An 18575-nucleotide genomic window follows, 5' to 3' on the forward strand; every position below is an offset into this window, starting at 1 on the left:
GGGCAGTAAAAAAGCAGGCAGCCTTGGCATAAGGTGTTGGAGGCACACACAAAATGTAGATAGCTTGCAATTCTGTCAAGACCAGCACAGAAGGCATTATGACAACAGCATAAACAGTTGAAGAATGTAGTCTCAAGATGACCCAGAGAAACAGAGTAAACATAACCAAATAATGTTTACCATCTTTTGGCATACAATTACAGTCCAATGGAAAAAGTGCCATTGATCTCTGATGCTATGGTACAATGCCCTGAAGTTCCTATTTCAGAAAAGCAGTTCCAAATTCTCCAGTGCAGCGGTGTCTTTTCTCTTTCTTTCCTGACCCTGCTTGCCACTATCCTGTCAGGCAAACATGGCATTTGCTTTGCTACCTACTTTTCAGAGTATTTTCTTAAGTTATATAAATCTTCATCTTAGAATTAAGATGGATGCAGGAAAGCAAAATAAATCCCAGAGACAGTTCAAAATGCACAAATGTTTCATGCTCAGGCAATGAATTCAGGAGTAGATTATCAAATTGTGAGCTACAAAGAAAAGACGATAATATAGGGATGACACTCATTGCCCCCAGAGTGACCAATGGGGACAAAGTCTTACCATTGGGCCCACATCACCATTTTCACCTTTTTCACCTGGTGGGCCAGGCAGACCCTGAAACACAGGGAAGAAATATGAAAACTATTAGTAGGGTATCTGGAATGATGAGATATAAATCAATATAAAACAATATATATACATGTGAAACTTGGACAGGGAAGGGGGGAACAAAAAAAAAAAACCACCACTATTTGTAATAAATACACCTATAAACAAAATGAATTTTTAATATTACAGCAAATGTATATGTAGTCCTGGGCTGTTTGAACAAGGTGAATCAGAAAATTTAAAAAAAAAATAAAAAAAAATGAACACGCATAAATGCTAGGGTGGCTGACTTGAAAAACAGAGTCATCATTATCCAAAACCCAAGTGGGTGTTTGGATAATTTGATTTATGCTATGATACATATATATGTCAACAAAACATGATCAATGCAGCACAGTGAAGTGGCATGCAAAGATGTCTAAGCTACCTCAGTATTGGAAGCCGTAAAACTGCTTTAGCAAGTTGTCCAGTGGAGGTAATGAATCCTGCTGAGAGGCATTGCATTGCGTTATGCAAACATTCTTACAAGCAAAGTGTCCAAGTTTGTCTAGTAACAAACATCAAGAGAAGGAAACTGTAGATGATGCTAATACTGATACCTAGCATAATGTTCCCCCTGCTAGAAACACTATCACCACTAAGCTGGACAATCCTAAATGTAGGGTACTTGGCTTCTCTATCAAGCCAAGGAGTCCAGTAGCATTATAGTGATTTGCATTATATTAAGGTCTGGTTTTAAGTTTCATCTCCAGGGTTCTGCTGCTTTCAAAGTATGTATCAAAATATTACCAACCAGATTGGAAAGGGTAACTTGTCATCTTTGCTGCAAAGCTGTATAAAAATTAGGAAGTACGAACATAACCAACACTGTATCTATTTCTCAGCTGCCCTTCTACTTTGACACAATCTGAACTACAGAAAGACTTGTTAAAATTCAGAGGTATACCTTTTCTAAAAATGATGTATGTCTCTGTTGTCTACTACAGTGGAAACTTGGCTGACCTGTCAGTGCCTTGTGGTTGTTGTGAAAGCTTATTTACTATTAAACAATCAACATGAAAAAGCCAACATTAACTCATCAGATAATGCTGGTTTTTTTGTTTGTTTGTTTATCTATCTATATGTATGTATGTATGTCCATTGCTTGTTTTAAAAGTTGCAATCTCAGGTCCTGATTCCGCTAATTGTTAATATAAATATTAAATTTAAAGCACATTTTATACTGTTTGCAGAGGCCATATTTATGAAACCTTAAAGGCAATTAAACATTTAATTGATATTTCTGTCTTTGAAAATATTCTCAAAAGCCACTCAGTGAACACCTAATTCTAACATTGAAAATCTCCAACTGATTTCAATTAATTGCTATTTCATTCATTATTGGACACGGTATTCTGGGAGTCTTTCCAGTTCCTTTTGGTGAGATGTTGTTGAGGTGCTTGTCATTTTTATATTTCAATATTTAAGTAAAATTGCCATAAACTGTGAGATAACTTAGATATGTCAGTAGAGTTTTTCAGATTTTCTTGATTTTCTACTCCTTTTGTTAGAAATACCCTTCTTTAAAAATACTATAAAATATATTTTGAACAGTAAAGAAATTCATAGTTAAGGTAATAAATATTCAAAATAACACATTTTCACTTTTATGAACAAAAATACTTTTCCTTAATGCCCAATTTAAGTACTATCACTAGAATTTAATTGAAATAAGTGTAATAGAATTACCATGGAATATTATATATAAGAAAGAGAAAATTACTCCTCAATGGTTCATTATTACCATGAGAACTGTATTACTTGATAAAAGAAACTCCTAATTTCTCAATGGTACTTCATTACAATTAGCATTTTGGTCCATGGATCAACATACATAAAAGACAATCAGAATCAGAAAAATAATTGCTCGCTTTAAGTCTCAAGCTAATTGATTTTTATATTTATGTAGCTTTGTGCTGATTAAACATAAAATGGGAAGGTAGAGTATACTAGTCTTTCCAAAAACATCACCTGAAACAGTATCCTAAATCTGAGAAAAATAAAAAGGACAATTTCACTCTATAAAATGGTAAAAAACAACAATTCATAAGAAAATTTAGGATTTTTTTTTTTCCTGATTGATGTTTTTGAGGGAAAGAAATGTGAAACTATAGGTATACTGCTAGTGATGGCAGCAGTGTATAAACTGCATTGAGTTCTGCTAATCTTTCAGAACACAAATGATGGCTGCAATGGTATCTCATTGAGAAACGCATTACATTGCCAAAACCTATTTTGAAAATGCAGCAAATGATTAGGACACATTAAATACTCCCCCAGGTTGAATCTTTTCTTTAAAATGTGTATCTCCAGTAAAAAAGTGCTCTTGATAAAACAGAAATTGTTTGAGTCAATAAACAAATGAATTACTGAATGACATTCTAAAGCCTACAGTTGCCAGGAATTCAATTTCAGAGCATCCTACCAATCTTCTTCAGCATTAAATCTGTTATTTGTGCATGAACTGTACGAATATGGATTCTTTCAGTTCTTACTAAATGATACTACCATGTATTTAATAGAAGACAATACTCATTCAGTTTCTAACACAGAAATAAGGCTTCTTACAGGTGGAGGGTAAAACATTAAATAAATTTACCTGCAATCCAATGGGGCCTGGGGGTCCAGGGAAGCCTCGAGGTCCTTCGTCACCTTTTTGCCCAAACATCCCTTGCTGACCTCTTGGGCCTGGCTCCCCATCACCTCCCTATTTGGAAAGAGCAAAAAGCAAATATATCACAGGTCTGATAACAGAAGAAGCTCTTCTGATACCACTGGCAAAACAATTAAGAGAGGGTTCAGAATCAGCCCTAATATCTTTACAAATGCGTGTACACCAACTTGATTGAACGAAATCTGTTATATCAACAGAATACCAGCATATGTCTTGGTAGGTCAAACAATACTACAAGTCTCACAAGAATTTTCCCTGAATACCTCTTCACTTTCACATCTGCATAAACTTTCTAGGTATTGAACACCTACATATTAGTAAAATATGAATAGCACATAGCTCTACCAACATTTATGGCAGAAGAATTCAAAACTTAAAAAAAAAACACCTCATTTTGGTACTTGGTGTATTTTAAAAAGAAATGCTCTCTTTTAAATGCATTTAGTATCAAACTGATTTTACCATGGACTGTTATAAAAACATCAAAAAAATTGGCTGAAAGGATGAGCCCTATTCATTACTTACACTATTTCATTTTTAATAATTCCTTCAAATTATGTCCTGCTGCAAATCAAGTAATAGATGTGCAAGCTTGTTTATAATAAACAACTGAATGTAAGGACACAGCAGTTAACAGTGATTTGAAGTCTCTTCCTGCGCAAGGAGCACAAATTACCATGCGCTTCTCAGAACTTCTAAGTATCAGATGAGTTATAGGAATATTGTGGTTTACTCTGAACAAGCTACTTACAGCTATACCAGGAGCACCAACAGGACCCTGAAGTCCTGGTGGACCTGGAGGACCCTGCAACAACAAAAGGAAAAGTTAGCAATTATGGCATCTGGAATGAGATTAATAGCAAATCTATTTGCATGATCAAACACTATTAAATGTTTCTACATTTCTCCATGGAGAATGTAGTATTATTCACAAGTTTTTTCCATTCAGTACAAACAAGCATTGTTTATTTAGTTCTCAAAGGCTCAGATTTTTGTGTCTATAATAAACTTTAAACTGACATTTATTGTAAGCACTTACAATGTTTCAGAATATTTAAAATAGACTCTATGCAAAATTGAATGATGAAGATGAAGATGAAAAATTGAAGATGAAAACTATTTTTTCAAAATTAAAAATATCAGACCTTTCAATGAGATTTCTGCAGAAAATGCCAACCTTTAAAGTATTACCTAACAATTCTCCTTTAAATAAAATACTTATTGTCTGAATTAGATTTATGAAATCGTAAATGTTTTTTTTTGTGACAGCACAAAGTTTATTTTGACACCTATGAGGCATGAGAAAAATCTAACGTGAATGCTAAGTTCTTGTTGAGCACTGGGATCCACATTCCCTTTGATATTAAATCTTTTTTTCATGAGAAGAAAAAATATCTCTGAGAAGAACTTAATCTTTTTCAGTCAGGGAGATTAGGAAAAGGGACTTCAGAGCCCATTTCTTTTTTGGGGTTCCATGCATATTTTAGAACATCTTATTTTCTAGGGTGTTGGAAATTTCAAGCTATGTATTCCTTCTCTTTTATTCTGAGCTCCTTTTTTTCCTTTCATTTTTCCTTAACATATATATTACATATATCATGGCAAAAAGAGAAGCAAAGCTTTTTAGCCTGTATTGTGACATATCTAAATTAAAGGACTCCTAGGAATGCTCCTATAGACTGGGAGGGTTACCATGAGGAAGGGAATTAGCATGCACGACTTTTAAAATATTGGAATGCCCTTATTCTACACACTGTAGGATGCTTCTACCTCTTCCTTCATTTTATAGGGCCCAGAACAAGACATATATATTTTTAACCTCATTTGATACTCATTTTGATGCAAAATATTGTTTGAAGCTACTTTAATACTGACTAATGAGAAGTTATTTGGACACATGCTCAGACTCTCTTTTCCACTGCTCTGGAGGGCAAAAGGAGAGAGACTGATCAGAACTGCAAGAGATTATGCAAGACTAATTTCAGTACGAAGCAGGATTTGTTCAACAATTTGGTTACATGTATGTTTCTTGGAGAAATGCGTTTTATAATACAACTGCTCTCTCATCCATATATAGGTTACAGGGCCTTGCAAACAGTTTATTATTAACACTTGTGATTTGATCTAATACAATAGGATTGTGAATAGTATGTATTTTCAGCCCTGAAAACTGCAGAAGTAAGTCTTTCTCACATAAATAGTTGAAAAAGACAAGCCTATCTTTAAAAACAAACAAAAAAAACCTTGTAATTTTTCTGCACATTTTGTCTCAACATTTTTTTCTACAAAATTATCATAAAACTGTGAAATGCTTAAATTTGTATGCATAGTCCCACAAAACATCATCTAATTCTATGGAAGCCATAAATTTGCTGCAAATTTTAGAAGCAATCTACTTTTATGATGCTCTATATGTAGTTAGTCACAATAAGCTCAGTGTTTTCAAGATAGTAAATACGCTTAGCTATGAATACCCCTGTGTTGACTTCTGAGTTTTGACAACTGTGAATGTTGGTGAAAAATAATATAAAACTGAATTTTGGGGTAAGAAACAAAACAAAACAAAATCTAGTTTGATTCTTTCTTGCTTCAAATTTTAAAGTAGGAAAAGCTTGGAAAAGGAAGTGCTGTAGAAATAATTTTGAAGTTCAAAAACTGCTCAAATGAACTCAGTAGAAGCCTAATTAGTTCAGGTTTACTGTTGGGCCTAGTGATAGTATTTGAAAACTTGTATAAGGTCTTTGCTCTTCTGAAATGTTGAAACCAGTTAAGTTCACTCTCCAATAATTAGGTATTTTCAAAATAATTTTAAACTGTATTAATAAATTTCTCTGCTAAGTCTTCATATTCATCATTATGGCTAAGAAGCTAAAGTTGGGTGTGTCACATAATCCAGAGAGTCAGCTTAAACACAGTAAGACAATGTATACTCTTGGTCTTTCCAAGTTCAAATGCAGAATGGATGAATTAAAATGATACAGGAAGGGTGCTTAGGAATGTAGTTTAACCCATTTACTTTTTAATGATTCTGTAGGCTCAAGGAACATGATAAATACTAAACATTTATATTTAGTATTTAGTATATAAATAGTATATTTAGTATTTCTAATACTCTATTAAAACTCAACATTAATTTGAAGAAGCATTTTAAAATGTGTCTTTGTTCCTATTTTTTGAGGTGGCAAAACTATATGAATACCTTTTATTTATGAAAAACAAAACAGACAAAGGATTTTGCTACTCACATTTTCTCCTTTGTCACCTTTACTACCTTTTTGACCCGGTTCACCAATTTCACCCTGTAATTGAAAGTTAAAAGTTAGTTCTTGTTTAGAATGGCCTCCTTCACATTTAGCTGACACCACAATCACAGTATCTTTAAATGTTCCATTTGATACGATTACTCTGTGTTGTGTGCTTCAGTTTCAAGTGTAAAGGCCTAAAGGGGACAATTCTGCATCATTCAACAGTATGTCATATTAATCCAGATATTAACTTTTATACTGCAAAGGCCCAAAAGATGTAGCTTTGAAGTATAGTGATACTAAGTTCTAAATAATGGAAATTGTGTTCCTCACCTTTAATATGAACTTTTAACAACAGTACAGTGATTTACAGGCTTATCTAACTGTATGTGACTGAATAATTTTTTCTTACTGCCATGTACAATATTTCAAAACTTTAGTATGATTCATATTGCTAGGAAAACATGTCAGGAAGAAAAGTTTCTTTATACAATTTAAAAAAAAATAAATCACAGAAAATATTATCTGTGGGACAAATAACACTATAGCATTATAAAAACAAACCTCAAAGTCTTTACCTATGCACTATGTTAACTAACAGAACAGTGCTAGATCAAACAAACATTCAAGATGATCCTGAAAGGTGCTGTGTCCTAAATTCTGCCAGAAGTTAACAGAATATCTCTGCTGCAAGTACATTTTTCTAACAGCCTCAACCTATTACAAACGGTTCTAAATCACCATCCATTACTGAGAACATTTAATCTTACTCATTCCATAGACCAAATTTCTAAAATAGGCAAAAATCAATTTTGACATCATGTGACTTGAATTATTTTGCCACACTTTAATCCTTGTTCCTTTGCCAGGAAAAATGTTATTTTTCTAGCTCTTGAACACAAATCCCAGTCTGCTGTGGCATCTGTCACTCAGACATCTGATAACAGAAAATTGTGGTTTGTTTGTTTGTTTTTTAATTTTCAGTGTATTGGGGGAGTCTTAGGGGCAGGAATGAGTTGTTGAGTTGCTATATTTATTGTGAGGAGAGCTGAAACCAGGAAACTGTACTTACAAACCTTCTCACAGGTATATTAATGCCAGTTATAATGATTCACCTTGTCACCATCTTCGCCGGGAGAACCACTTGGACCAGCAGGACCAGGAAGCCCTACAGGACCTTGTACTCCATCACGTCCAGCTGGACCTTGAGGACCTTTTTCACCCTGGTTTTGAAGAAAAGGAACTGATCCACATTATCACAGGAGACGAACAAAGCTTGCACTGCAGTGAGTCACGTTAGCAATACGTAAATACAGTCCAACTCCACCCAAAAGATGTTCCAAGATAACACCATGTCCTCTATTCAAGTAGAAGCAGCAGTGAATTCAATGCCTATGTTCTCCTGTCTCTCACACCTTCTAGAAAATGAGTTTACCAATATTCACAGTCATCAGAAAACACAACAAATACAGAGGTCACCTCTGTAATACAAGTCTTTAAAAAGAATATATAAGCTTAGACATGCTGCTGTAACAACGAGATTACTAAATGAGTAAATTAATTCCAAATTAAAAGTTAAAGATGTCATAACTCTGACATATGAGTGAATGCAGGTTCACAGCTGTGATACAGATACATATTTTCTGAAACCTGACTTCCTCAAACATGTTTTGTGAGGAATTTCAAGTAACAAAAGCCTCTGCTCTCAACAATTGCTGCATTTTTTTTTATTTTTTTTTTTACTATGCATTTGCTGCTGATTGTTTTGCCTTTTCTTTGCTGTGTGAAATGCAGAGTCCAAAAACATGATTTCATTTTAGGAAAGCATGTTTTGAGGTTCCACTAACTGAACTTAGAAAAACTAAGGAAAATGATATTACCTAAACATCCATAAAACTGACTTTGTAAATAATTCAAATTATCTGAATATTTCTCTAAGCTATATAAAACTCATTTGCGTATAAGTATAGAACTGAATGTGTACATCATAAGGTTATTATCAGTTGTTTCACATTATCTGAAATGCTCTCAATGTATTCAATGAGAGAAAGAAGGAAGTTCAAAATATTTATAAGGATATTACAAAAGAAACAAACTTAGAAATGAAAATGGCAGGATGAAATGACTGTAGTGTTTCAATAACGAGTACAACAAAACATTTTAAAAATCAACAGGTAGGAAACTGTAAACGGTAGAGAATGTATCAGAAAATTATGCTAAATAATAATGGAAGCTGAGGACAAATATACTTGTGCTCTACTGCAGAGTGGCTGGATACAAAATTTAAATGTAAGACTGATTTGAGAACCTTTCTTACTATAATCACTGCTGCGATAATAACAAGTTTAACCCTTCTTGAGTGTTAGAGGGCATCACAATAAACGTTTTAGTATTTAATTAATTTGATACATTTAATAGGCAAATACCATAGTGGGAAAAATTAATGTTCTGGAATGAAAAGTCTGTGCTATGCCAGTTTAATATGACTCTGTGATTACTTACAGGAGCACCCTTCTCTCCTGCAGGGCCTGGAGGACCCTGAGGTCCAGGACGACCTGGTAGACCAATTGGACCAGCAGTGCCTGCTGCTCCACGTTCCCCTGGTGAACCCTGGGAAGAAATAAAAAAAAAAAAGTAAGAGAATTCTGATGTAGCCCTGATAGCTGTTGGTGGTATTCATAACTCAGGTCAACAATTCACATCTTTTGCCAACAGTGAAGAATACCTGTGCTACTCAGTGAGATTTCACAGTTGGTAGAAGGGTGCACATTCAGCATGTGTACAATTAAAGGCAAAAGCTGAAAGAACTAACCTGAAGTTTGCAGTTAATAGTTCTTCTTCAATACTAATTTGATTTTTTTTTTTACCTCTTCCTGTATTTGTTCATCATAATAGGAATGTGCTTCAGCCTGTTTTCAAGATCTTTTCTTCCTGTGAGTTTCCAAAATACATTAACATACTATCTTGATGAAAGAATACCCACCATACGAAAACACAGAACTAACTAACCTACACCACAACCCTAAATTTTCATCAGGTATTGTACTGTACATAGCTGCATTGATAAATATGTTTCTGCCTTTCAATTCACTTGTGCAAATCTCAAGTATAATGACTAATTTGATGTGTCATACAAAGGAGGATTGGATGCACTGGTATTTTCAGATAAGCACATATAAATTTTAAAACATTATACTGCAAATGAAAGGTGAAAAGAGAAGTGTATGTAGAAAAAACACTGGAACTGTGTATTCCAAAATTGTGTATTCCATAAAAAACAGCATGTACAGAGAGGTAGAAACATGATGGTCTCCTGCACACAGACAGAGTATGGAGAACGACAGAGCTTCTTGGTGCTTTTTTAGTACCGTCACTGGCTAAGAACTCTAACAGGAAATCCAGCTTTGCAAGTCTTGACATTAAGGATGTTGTACATCCTCCTCCTACTGCAATTCCAGTAGCTATGGCAGCAGGAAAAGAAAACCAGCTGAGTATTCTGTTCCATTATATTTGAGATATGGGCTAGTCTTGTGGCTACAAGTCTAAACTGTTTCACTAGCAGCAATACAGTTAACCTTGAAATTTGTGGACTTACTGGAAACTGAGAAACAAAGAGAACTGTCCTATGCACTTCTACATTTTCATATTTGATCTTTTAAATCATTTACAATTTTTGTATCAATAGGGCACCATTTATTTATTTATTTTTCTGTACTAGCATTTCTCCAGCTTTTCAGCTTTACACTTATGGGCTAGTTTGTGACACTTTAAAGTTATTGATAATTTCACTTTCCCAACTGTTAAACAGGTGTGGTACATCATGGAATGGATAAGTAACAGATATTGTAGCCTGAGGCTCTGACTAGCCATCGTTTTCCACGTTTAAGCAAGAATGAATTTGCTGACTCTTGGAACACTGGAATCTTAAGGTGCTTTCATGTATGAGGTCCAATTTGTTCTTCTCCATGGCATATTTCTCCTGGACTGACTCCATTATTATAACTTGTACTAGTTACATAGTAAGGTGATTTTCCCTCTAGGTTACTGTGGCAGAATAGAGTGCTGAATGACTGCTCCAAAGAACAGAATGCTGAACAGTTATGCTGAATGTTTTTTTTTTTTTTTTTTTCTCTTCAAATTATCTAATTTATCAAATTAGATCTAATTTTGCATTAGTGTTCAAGCAGTATTTACACAGGACTCGGATGACTTTATCCTTCCATGTGCTTTTTTGAAAGTCTGGGTGGATGCCTAAGTTTGAATCCTATTTCTGTTATTTCACTTCCTACGACTTCAGTGAATTCAACAAGAACAATTCACAACCCTGCAGCCATACTGCCATGGTCTCTGATCCTGTCAGATCTCATAAGATAAACAATTCTAAGTCAGCTCATCAGTAGAATGCAAGAATAGAGAGGAAAAAATAGAAGGGAAAGTAACTCATGGATCTTTCTTACATTAGACAGCAGACACTACCAGTGGCCACAGTTTCTAGTAGCTCTTTTTACTAGGCCAACTTTTCACTTGCATTTTTGCATCACTTTTATTTGCCGTGCTTAAATTCCACATGAGGCATGAACAGAAAGTTTGCATTCTGTTTTCAAGGATCCTCTTATTTCTTTGTGAGAATGGCTGTGTAGCCTCTGATCAAAGTAAAACACATTAAATTATAGTCACAACTCAGAAAAGTGTTTTATGTTTAGGTCACTTCCACTATGAAATAATCATATTACCAAACTCCCTGTTAACCTGTGATCTTTCAGGGCTACTTACATCTTTGCATCTTCTTTTCTCATCTTTTTATCAATTTGTGGCTTTTTTTATTTTTAATAAAAACCTCTGAAGAATGGAAGTGAATGAAATGCTTTGTCATATATTTCTCTTATACAGACTATAAGCTCATTAGTGACTGTTTTTACCTTGCCTTCTGTGGAGAGATATGTAATTATAGATTTGTATACATTATGTGGACATAACAGTACTATTTACTGATTGTTAACAAAATGCTCAACAAGAGAACATTCCCATGACTGAAAAATTTCATCAGATAGAGGAAGATAGCTCTATACAGTTCAATGCTGATAACTGGGTAGCCTTTAGGTGGCAAATTCTGAGTCCAATTTGGGTATCCTATCCCTAAATTGGCTAATGAAAAATGACTGCTTGACATTCCAAGGAGCTTTCTCTCATCAGAATTCATCATTCCATACAGTAGTGTGAGAAGGGAATAAAACAAACGGAGGATGAAGACAGCAGATAAGAGAGAACTGTTAAAAAAGAAACCAACAACAACAAAACAAAAAAAAGGAAAAAAAAAGCTCTGAAGTGCATTCATGCATCTCTCTCTTTTGTCCAAATCCCTCTAAGCACGGTAATTGGCATGCACAGTATTTGGAGCAGTCATTTGTTTGGTATGCTCGCAGATGGATGTGCTAGCCAAATAAATCGTATAATTGACCATATATGCTAGTTAGAAGCAATTGGTATTGGCAGGGAATTGGAGGAAAATCACTCAGTGGCATGAACTCTCTTCCTCTTATAAATGGCAAATGAAGGTTCCATTATAATTACACTTCTGCGTGTACCCTCTATTGGCTAAAAATAGATGGGAAAATATTTTAGGACTACTTAATGTTCACAGTCTGCTATGAAATGTTGGGGAAAAAAACAAGCTTTTGCGGTTTAATTATGGTGCTTGCAGACGTACAGAAAACTGGTATTAAGGGCATCTATGCATCTTATTCACTGAAAAACTATTTCAAAACAAGAAGTTAGTAATTAAAGATGAAATAGGAGAAAAAAACACCACTGGATTTCTGGAGTACTTTCAGGTCAGCTTGGTGCTGTTTCTGCCTCAAGAGGCCTGTTTTGCACAACAGTAAACTCAAAGTAAATTTGTCAGAAAAAATATTTTTCCTTCAAGCTCTTTCCACTTTGCCCATTATTTCTGCTACAACTATATATATTTCTCAAAAAACAAAACAAAACAAAACAAAACAAAAAACTTGCAAATAATTCTGAGCTTCCTACGTGACTCTTTTATGACTTAGCAGGATGTGTGGCCCCAAAGGCATGAATTTGTAAAATGAGTCAGTTGGTACTGTGCTCCTGATACCCATGCTCTGTGTGTTTCTGGAGTAAACTTCACACTGACTCTACTCTGACAGTGAACTCCTATTAGCTGGCATGTATTGCAAGGGCTCCTGGAATTTATTAGAAGGGCTCCTGGAATTTCTCTTCCAAATTAGTTTCACATGAAAGGAATACAGTTCATGAGCTCCAAGAGAGCTCCATGATATGAACCAAAACATGGTAAGTAGGAATGATAAAGATGTTCACCTCAAAAAGACACTGGTGTTCTAAACTAAAACACTAACAGACATACTCTATATGTAGAAAAACAGGGAACATTTGAATTTATGTTCAAACACAGGTATATCAAAATATGGACAACCATCATGAAACAGGGTATATGTTTTTTCCTCACTGCCTTTCATGACGCATATATATGAGAAACTATGATAGTTCTGACACAGTTAATGTGTGGACATCCTGTCTAGGAAAGTGAAGTGTGCTGAAATGTCAGGTATGCTTGAGCTGTCTGGTTACTGCATGCTCTTAAGAGTTCTAGTTCATTGTACCTGAGCTAACCATCCACTTGAGAGGTTAGTCCAGCCTTACGGCATCCCTTAACAAAAAATGATAACACGACCTTTAGTTTGAAGACACTATTTTGGCCTATGCTTTCTTGATTTTGTTTCATCTTTTCTTCTAACAGTTCAGGTTCTTCAGATATAGTGGAGCAGTCATCCCTTACGACTCTCCCTTTTAGCTTCCATTGCATTCCTAGTTATCTTCTTTTGATGCCTTTTGAGAATGTACATGTACTGCATTTTGTTAAGAACATCACAAACATATATTGATTTAAAGAACAGAAGCTTAAAGGCATAAGTAATTCAATACTTCATTTTAAGAATTAAAATTTTAGGAGTTAAAATTAAGAATTAAAGCTTAAATGTGTGCTACAGTAGATCTTTTCCAATAAATAAATCTAGTGTAGCACATCTAGATTCCAATAACATAGAAATAATACAAAAGCGAGAATTTTATACTGTGGGTTTTTTTTCCTCCCTGTTTAATGCATTCTAATCCCAGTATGAATTGTAAGGGTATCTGAGAGCTTTGTTACTGAAATACATAAAATTTCAGCTCCTCTATTACTTTTTTGCCTAATAGGAATAGCTGTGCTGACTTTTTTTTTTTTTTTCCCCCACTTCAGTTGCACTGAATGGAAGAGAGAAATGAGTTGACAAGATGGTTGTCAAAATCTACACAGTTTGTGTTTGAGGATGAGTGTACCATTTACATCCAGTGCATCCCTGTAGAAGTTCCTTGTATGAAAATAACAGAGAACAGGCAACTTTAAGCAAGTATCCTATTTCAAGTACTTTCAGTGAATGCCTACTACAAATTGCAATGAAAGAGGCAGCAGATATATATATAGTAGTAGTCCAAACATGAAAAAAAATCTAAATATAAACAACTGTTGAGCACAGGACCATCTAGAAAAAACAAAACAAAATAAAACAAAACTACTCATGCTACCTAAGAATTATTTACGATTTTTGAGAAATAAGTACATAACCCTGCTTTTCTATCATAATCATAAAATGAATACCAACTATAACACAAAAAGTTGGCAAATAGATTTTTATACCTATGTTAAGCTTAGGGTGTACAGAACAAATATAACTGCATGACAAGTAGTTAAATTCTAAAGATTTTACGCAGTGTCATTAGCCAAACAAAAATAATTTGTAAAAGTTTCACTGAGCCTGTCTCTAGACATGGTCCACACAAGACCATATAGTGAAGACAAAGTCATCAAAGCAATGGATGGTTTTTGGTCATCTTATCCTCTACAATTATTAATAATTGTATAATGCACCATTAAAAAAATATTTATAGTACAGTATTTTTAGTAGGCCATTCTTACATTCTTGCATGATCTATTTTCCCATGGTTTTGAATGGGAGATTTACAATTACATATTAATTTTTTTCCAAAATAAGATCATTTTTGCCATGTTTATTATACGTTCTCAAAGTTCTTAAGCTTACTCTACAACTTTTCCTGTTTTCTGCAGAATATAAACTTTCATCTGAAAAATATTTTTTCAATGAAGATGTTGTGGCACAAATAATGCTTTGCAACAATAACGTCTGCTTTCTTACCATTTACTGCACCAATTTCAAAGCACCTCAAAATAGAATTGAAATATGCTCCCTTCTTTAATTGTGTTGAGGTCTCCAAACATAGGGTGAAAAATTTCAGTAGGTTCTGAGAAAATTGTCTTCAGACTTGTTTTTTTAAGATAATAAATAAATTAAAAAATGTAGAATAGTTGTGGAAAGAGATAAATTATGTGACGTTTCCTAACTACAAAGAAATTACTGGAGATGAGTATCAATAAAACATTCTGGTATCCTAGTCTAAATTAAAAAAAAAAAAAGTTTCACAATAAGTTAAAATGAATCTTACACTCTGTCTGGTGTTTGGTTTAAAAGATTAGATATAATAATAAGGGCACAAAAATGGTGATGTAACATTTTTAAATGCTAGCTTAGGCAATGCAGAACACCAGCAGTATGTTTAACTTTATTTGGGTCAACTGTATGAGTAAACTTCATTTATACAAAGGGAGTATAGCATGAGTCCAATATCTATATCCAATATCTTTCCACTACAGAAAATCTCTTACATCTCAACAACTTGTGTAAGTGGAGAGTATTGACCAACAAATGCATTTCATATCTACTGTTAGCAGAAGACTTCAAATATTCACAATCTTCACGTTCCTAAAGGTATAGGTTTATTAGTACGAGCAATTAGCAGAAAACAGTTACTGATCACTTTGAATGACATACATCTGTTTCCTGTTTTACAGACTGTGTTGGTGTAGATGTAGAGTTTAGTGACAGAGTTTAATGGTGGATTTGACAGTGCTAGGTTAAATGTTGGACTAGATGACCTCAGAGATCTTTTCCAACCTAAATGATTCTATGATTGTATGAATCTATGATGAAAACATCACAACATGTGTAGAAGAAAAAAGGTTACTTTGTGTAATATTGTTCACATTTCCATGCAGTTATTATTTTTACTTACAACTGGGCCAGGTGGGCCTTGTGGACCTTCCCCTCCTTTTAGACCAGCTGGACCCTAAAAATAAGAAAAATGCTTATTACTTACACTGGAAAATTCAAGAGTTATTTTTGCAACATATGGAATAGGAAAAATGTAAAAATCCAGAGACAAACAGCTGAATAAATTCCTTTCTGGTTATAAAGCCAATGATATTTAACAACGTTGGATTCTTGATGTCTTTTTGACTACTGTATTCATTTTTAAACACAGTAGAAGGTTCCATGAAATAAGAGGGTTAATACATTATTCTCATTTATTTACAAACTATTTTTCGTAGTGCTTATATTATACCTGAGCTCCTGGAAGGCCTCTCTCTCCAGGGAAACCACGAAGACCTGCTGGTCCATCTTTCCCAGGAATACCTTGAGGGCCTGGGTCACCCTTGAAAACATTACATTTTGATTAAACAAAAAATATTTATAATGTTGATGTTCATCATATCCACAGTAAATGTGTGGTATATATTTGCTTATTTTTTATTATAAAAATGCTAATTATTGGCTCAAAATAATTTTAATTATTTCAGTAGAAGCAGAAACAACTCTAAAATTGGAATCTTTCAGCCTTCAAAATCCTTCTGTGGGAAATGTGTCAATAATACATCCTGGTTTTATTCTGTGTGTTATATATTATAATTTAACATGAGTCTATTGGCAATTTATCTGCCCCTTCCAATTTGTTTCCCAAAGCCACATCATACCTTAGCACCTTCTTTTCCTGCAGCACCTGGGAGGCCTTGTTCACCTGGTGGGCCAGGAGGACCCGGATGACCTCTTTCACCAATTGGGCCAGTCTCACCAGTAGGACCCTAAGCACAAAGGTAAAACCTCAGTCATCTCAAGATATTTAATGTCTTTAGGGGGTACAGATTCTTATTATCCAGCTGCTCTGAGTGTATGTTACAAAATATCGCCATTGGTTAGCATACATTCCTCACCTTCCCCTTCAGGCAAAGCTGACTTACAAAATATCTTTGTCCTATAAAATAAATCTTGCATTGCATTTTGCCTGCAGACATGTCTGTACAGCTTCCACAGATTGAAAACCTGACCTTGCTCCTTAGGCAATGAAGCTTAAAACACAGTGCATTTCTACATATGGGAGGAGGTTACAAAAAGGACGTGTAAGGGAAATCCATGTACTATGTTTGTCTTAAAACACTGTCTGTACAGTTGCTTTTCTGAATAATATGAATTGAAAAGTAAGAGAGTTGAAAGATATCTCTTCAGATTCACTAGCAGAAAATTTTCACTGAGGGAATTACCTAAAAAAAAGCCCATGCAATCCAAATACCTGATTTTACTGCAAATAAATAAGATTAGATAAATTAAATTTTAATAGTGAAACTCTCAACAGTCTAAAAATGACTGGAATTTGGCCTCTGACAATACTGCCACATAATGTCTTGTTCTTTCTAAACTATTTCACATTAGAGATCTCAGTCAGCATTCTTGACTTCTGCAAACCTTCAAATTCACGATTACATGAAGAATGCTCAAAAAAAAAATCCAACATTTGCATATTTTGTGGAATCACTGATGATCACTATGTATAATACTAAGTAATTAGAAGTTTCTAAAATTGTTATGTATATTTTGTTACCAAAGTTAAGATAACCATTGTTATCTTTTAATACAACAAAAATAACTGCCTTATGCACTAGCCATAATATAACCCTTCAAAAATGACTTTTTGAAGTTAGGTATGAAATTAAATGATGTACCTGAGGGCCAACAACCCCACCAGGACCAGGAGGACCAGTTTTTCCTTGAAAACCCTGTGAAATAATCATAAAATACTATGTTACCTAGAACAAGATACGGAAGAGCAAAGTTCAGATCTGAGCTGAAGAAGAAAAACAGAGATTCCATGTCAGAGGGTCTTCTCTTCAAGAAATAAAAATTAGAAACTTTTTTTTTTCCTGTGTATACTTAGAAGTGAAGTACTGATTAATCTTTCCTAGTTCTATCAGTTCCAATCTCTATCAGTTCCAATCTATCAGTTCCAATATGAGGTCGTACAGTAGTAAAAATACCAGTCAGTTTTACAGATCTCTCTAGGTAAACTTGATTGGGGGAGTCTCAATACATAAGTGATGCAGCTATAAGACAGCTGAAAATACATTTTTACATATTTATATTATGAATCATAAAGCTAGATATATAAATGCTTCTTAAAGAAAGACACAGATGTTGGATTAAGTTGTGTGGGCAATACTGCTGTATAACATCTAACCCCTGCCTAACAGCCTGTATCTGCCTCCTACCCTGCTCACCTGTGTAAAAACAAAGGTGTCATTTGGCTCGTATTTTTTAGAAACGTTGGGCCCTGCTCAGCATTCCTCAGGGCGCAGTCTCGCTGACAGGTTCTCAATTCCATCAGATCCAGTTTAACCTTTTTTTTTTTTTTTTTTTTTTTTTTAATCTTCCTCAAACTGATTCTCTTCTTGCTGCAAGCCAGTTGTTATCATGGTTCAGTTTGGCCTGTAGCTATTTAGGCATTCTCTCTCAGACCTTTGAAATGATCCAGATTAAAAACAAATACAAAATTTCTTTGCTCTACTTGCTGAAAATTAAAACTGCTACAGGTTGAATCATTCATGTGTCCCCTCCTTTACTTTGTCAAAACTTCGTCTGAAGCCTATTGTAAAAGAAAGATAAGGGAGCGTTGAATGTTGCCTATTTCTTGAAAACAACTTAAGACTTGCTATTTCCCAGGTTTGCAGAACGCATTGATATTTTGCAGTATACTCAAAGATTCCTGAT

The 18575-nt window shown here is 34.4% G+C and overlaps 1 protein-coding gene across 4 annotated transcripts in view; it reads right to left on the bottom strand.

Annotated features, from left to right (window-relative positions):
• Positions 1–18575, bottom strand: part of COL11A1 (collagen type XI alpha 1 chain) — a 139836-nt gene that overhangs the window by 27678 nt on the left and 93583 nt on the right. For all 4 annotated transcript variants that reach the window (XM_083846303.1, XM_083846306.1, XM_083846304.1 and 1 more), the window contains 10 exons: positions 17534–17587; positions 16511–16618; positions 16102–16191; positions 15772–15825; positions 9106–9213; positions 7719–7826; positions 6604–6657; positions 4110–4163; positions 3284–3391; positions 598–651 (listed from right to left, as the gene is read on the bottom strand). In XM_083846303.1, the coding sequence (XP_083702429.1) occupies positions 598–651; positions 3284–3391; positions 4110–4163; positions 6604–6657; positions 7719–7826; positions 9106–9213; positions 15772–15825; positions 16102–16191; positions 16511–16618; positions 17534–17587 (792 nt within the window). The remainder of the gene's footprint in view (positions 1–597; positions 652–3283; positions 3392–4109; positions 4164–6603; positions 6658–7718; positions 7827–9105; positions 9214–15771; positions 15826–16101; positions 16192–16510; positions 16619–17533; positions 17588–18575) is intronic.

Source organism: Anser anser (assembly GCF_964211835.1).
Source record: "Anser anser genome assembly, chromosome: 8".
Taxonomy (NCBI): domain Eukaryota; kingdom Metazoa; phylum Chordata; class Aves; order Anseriformes; family Anatidae; genus Anser; species Anser anser.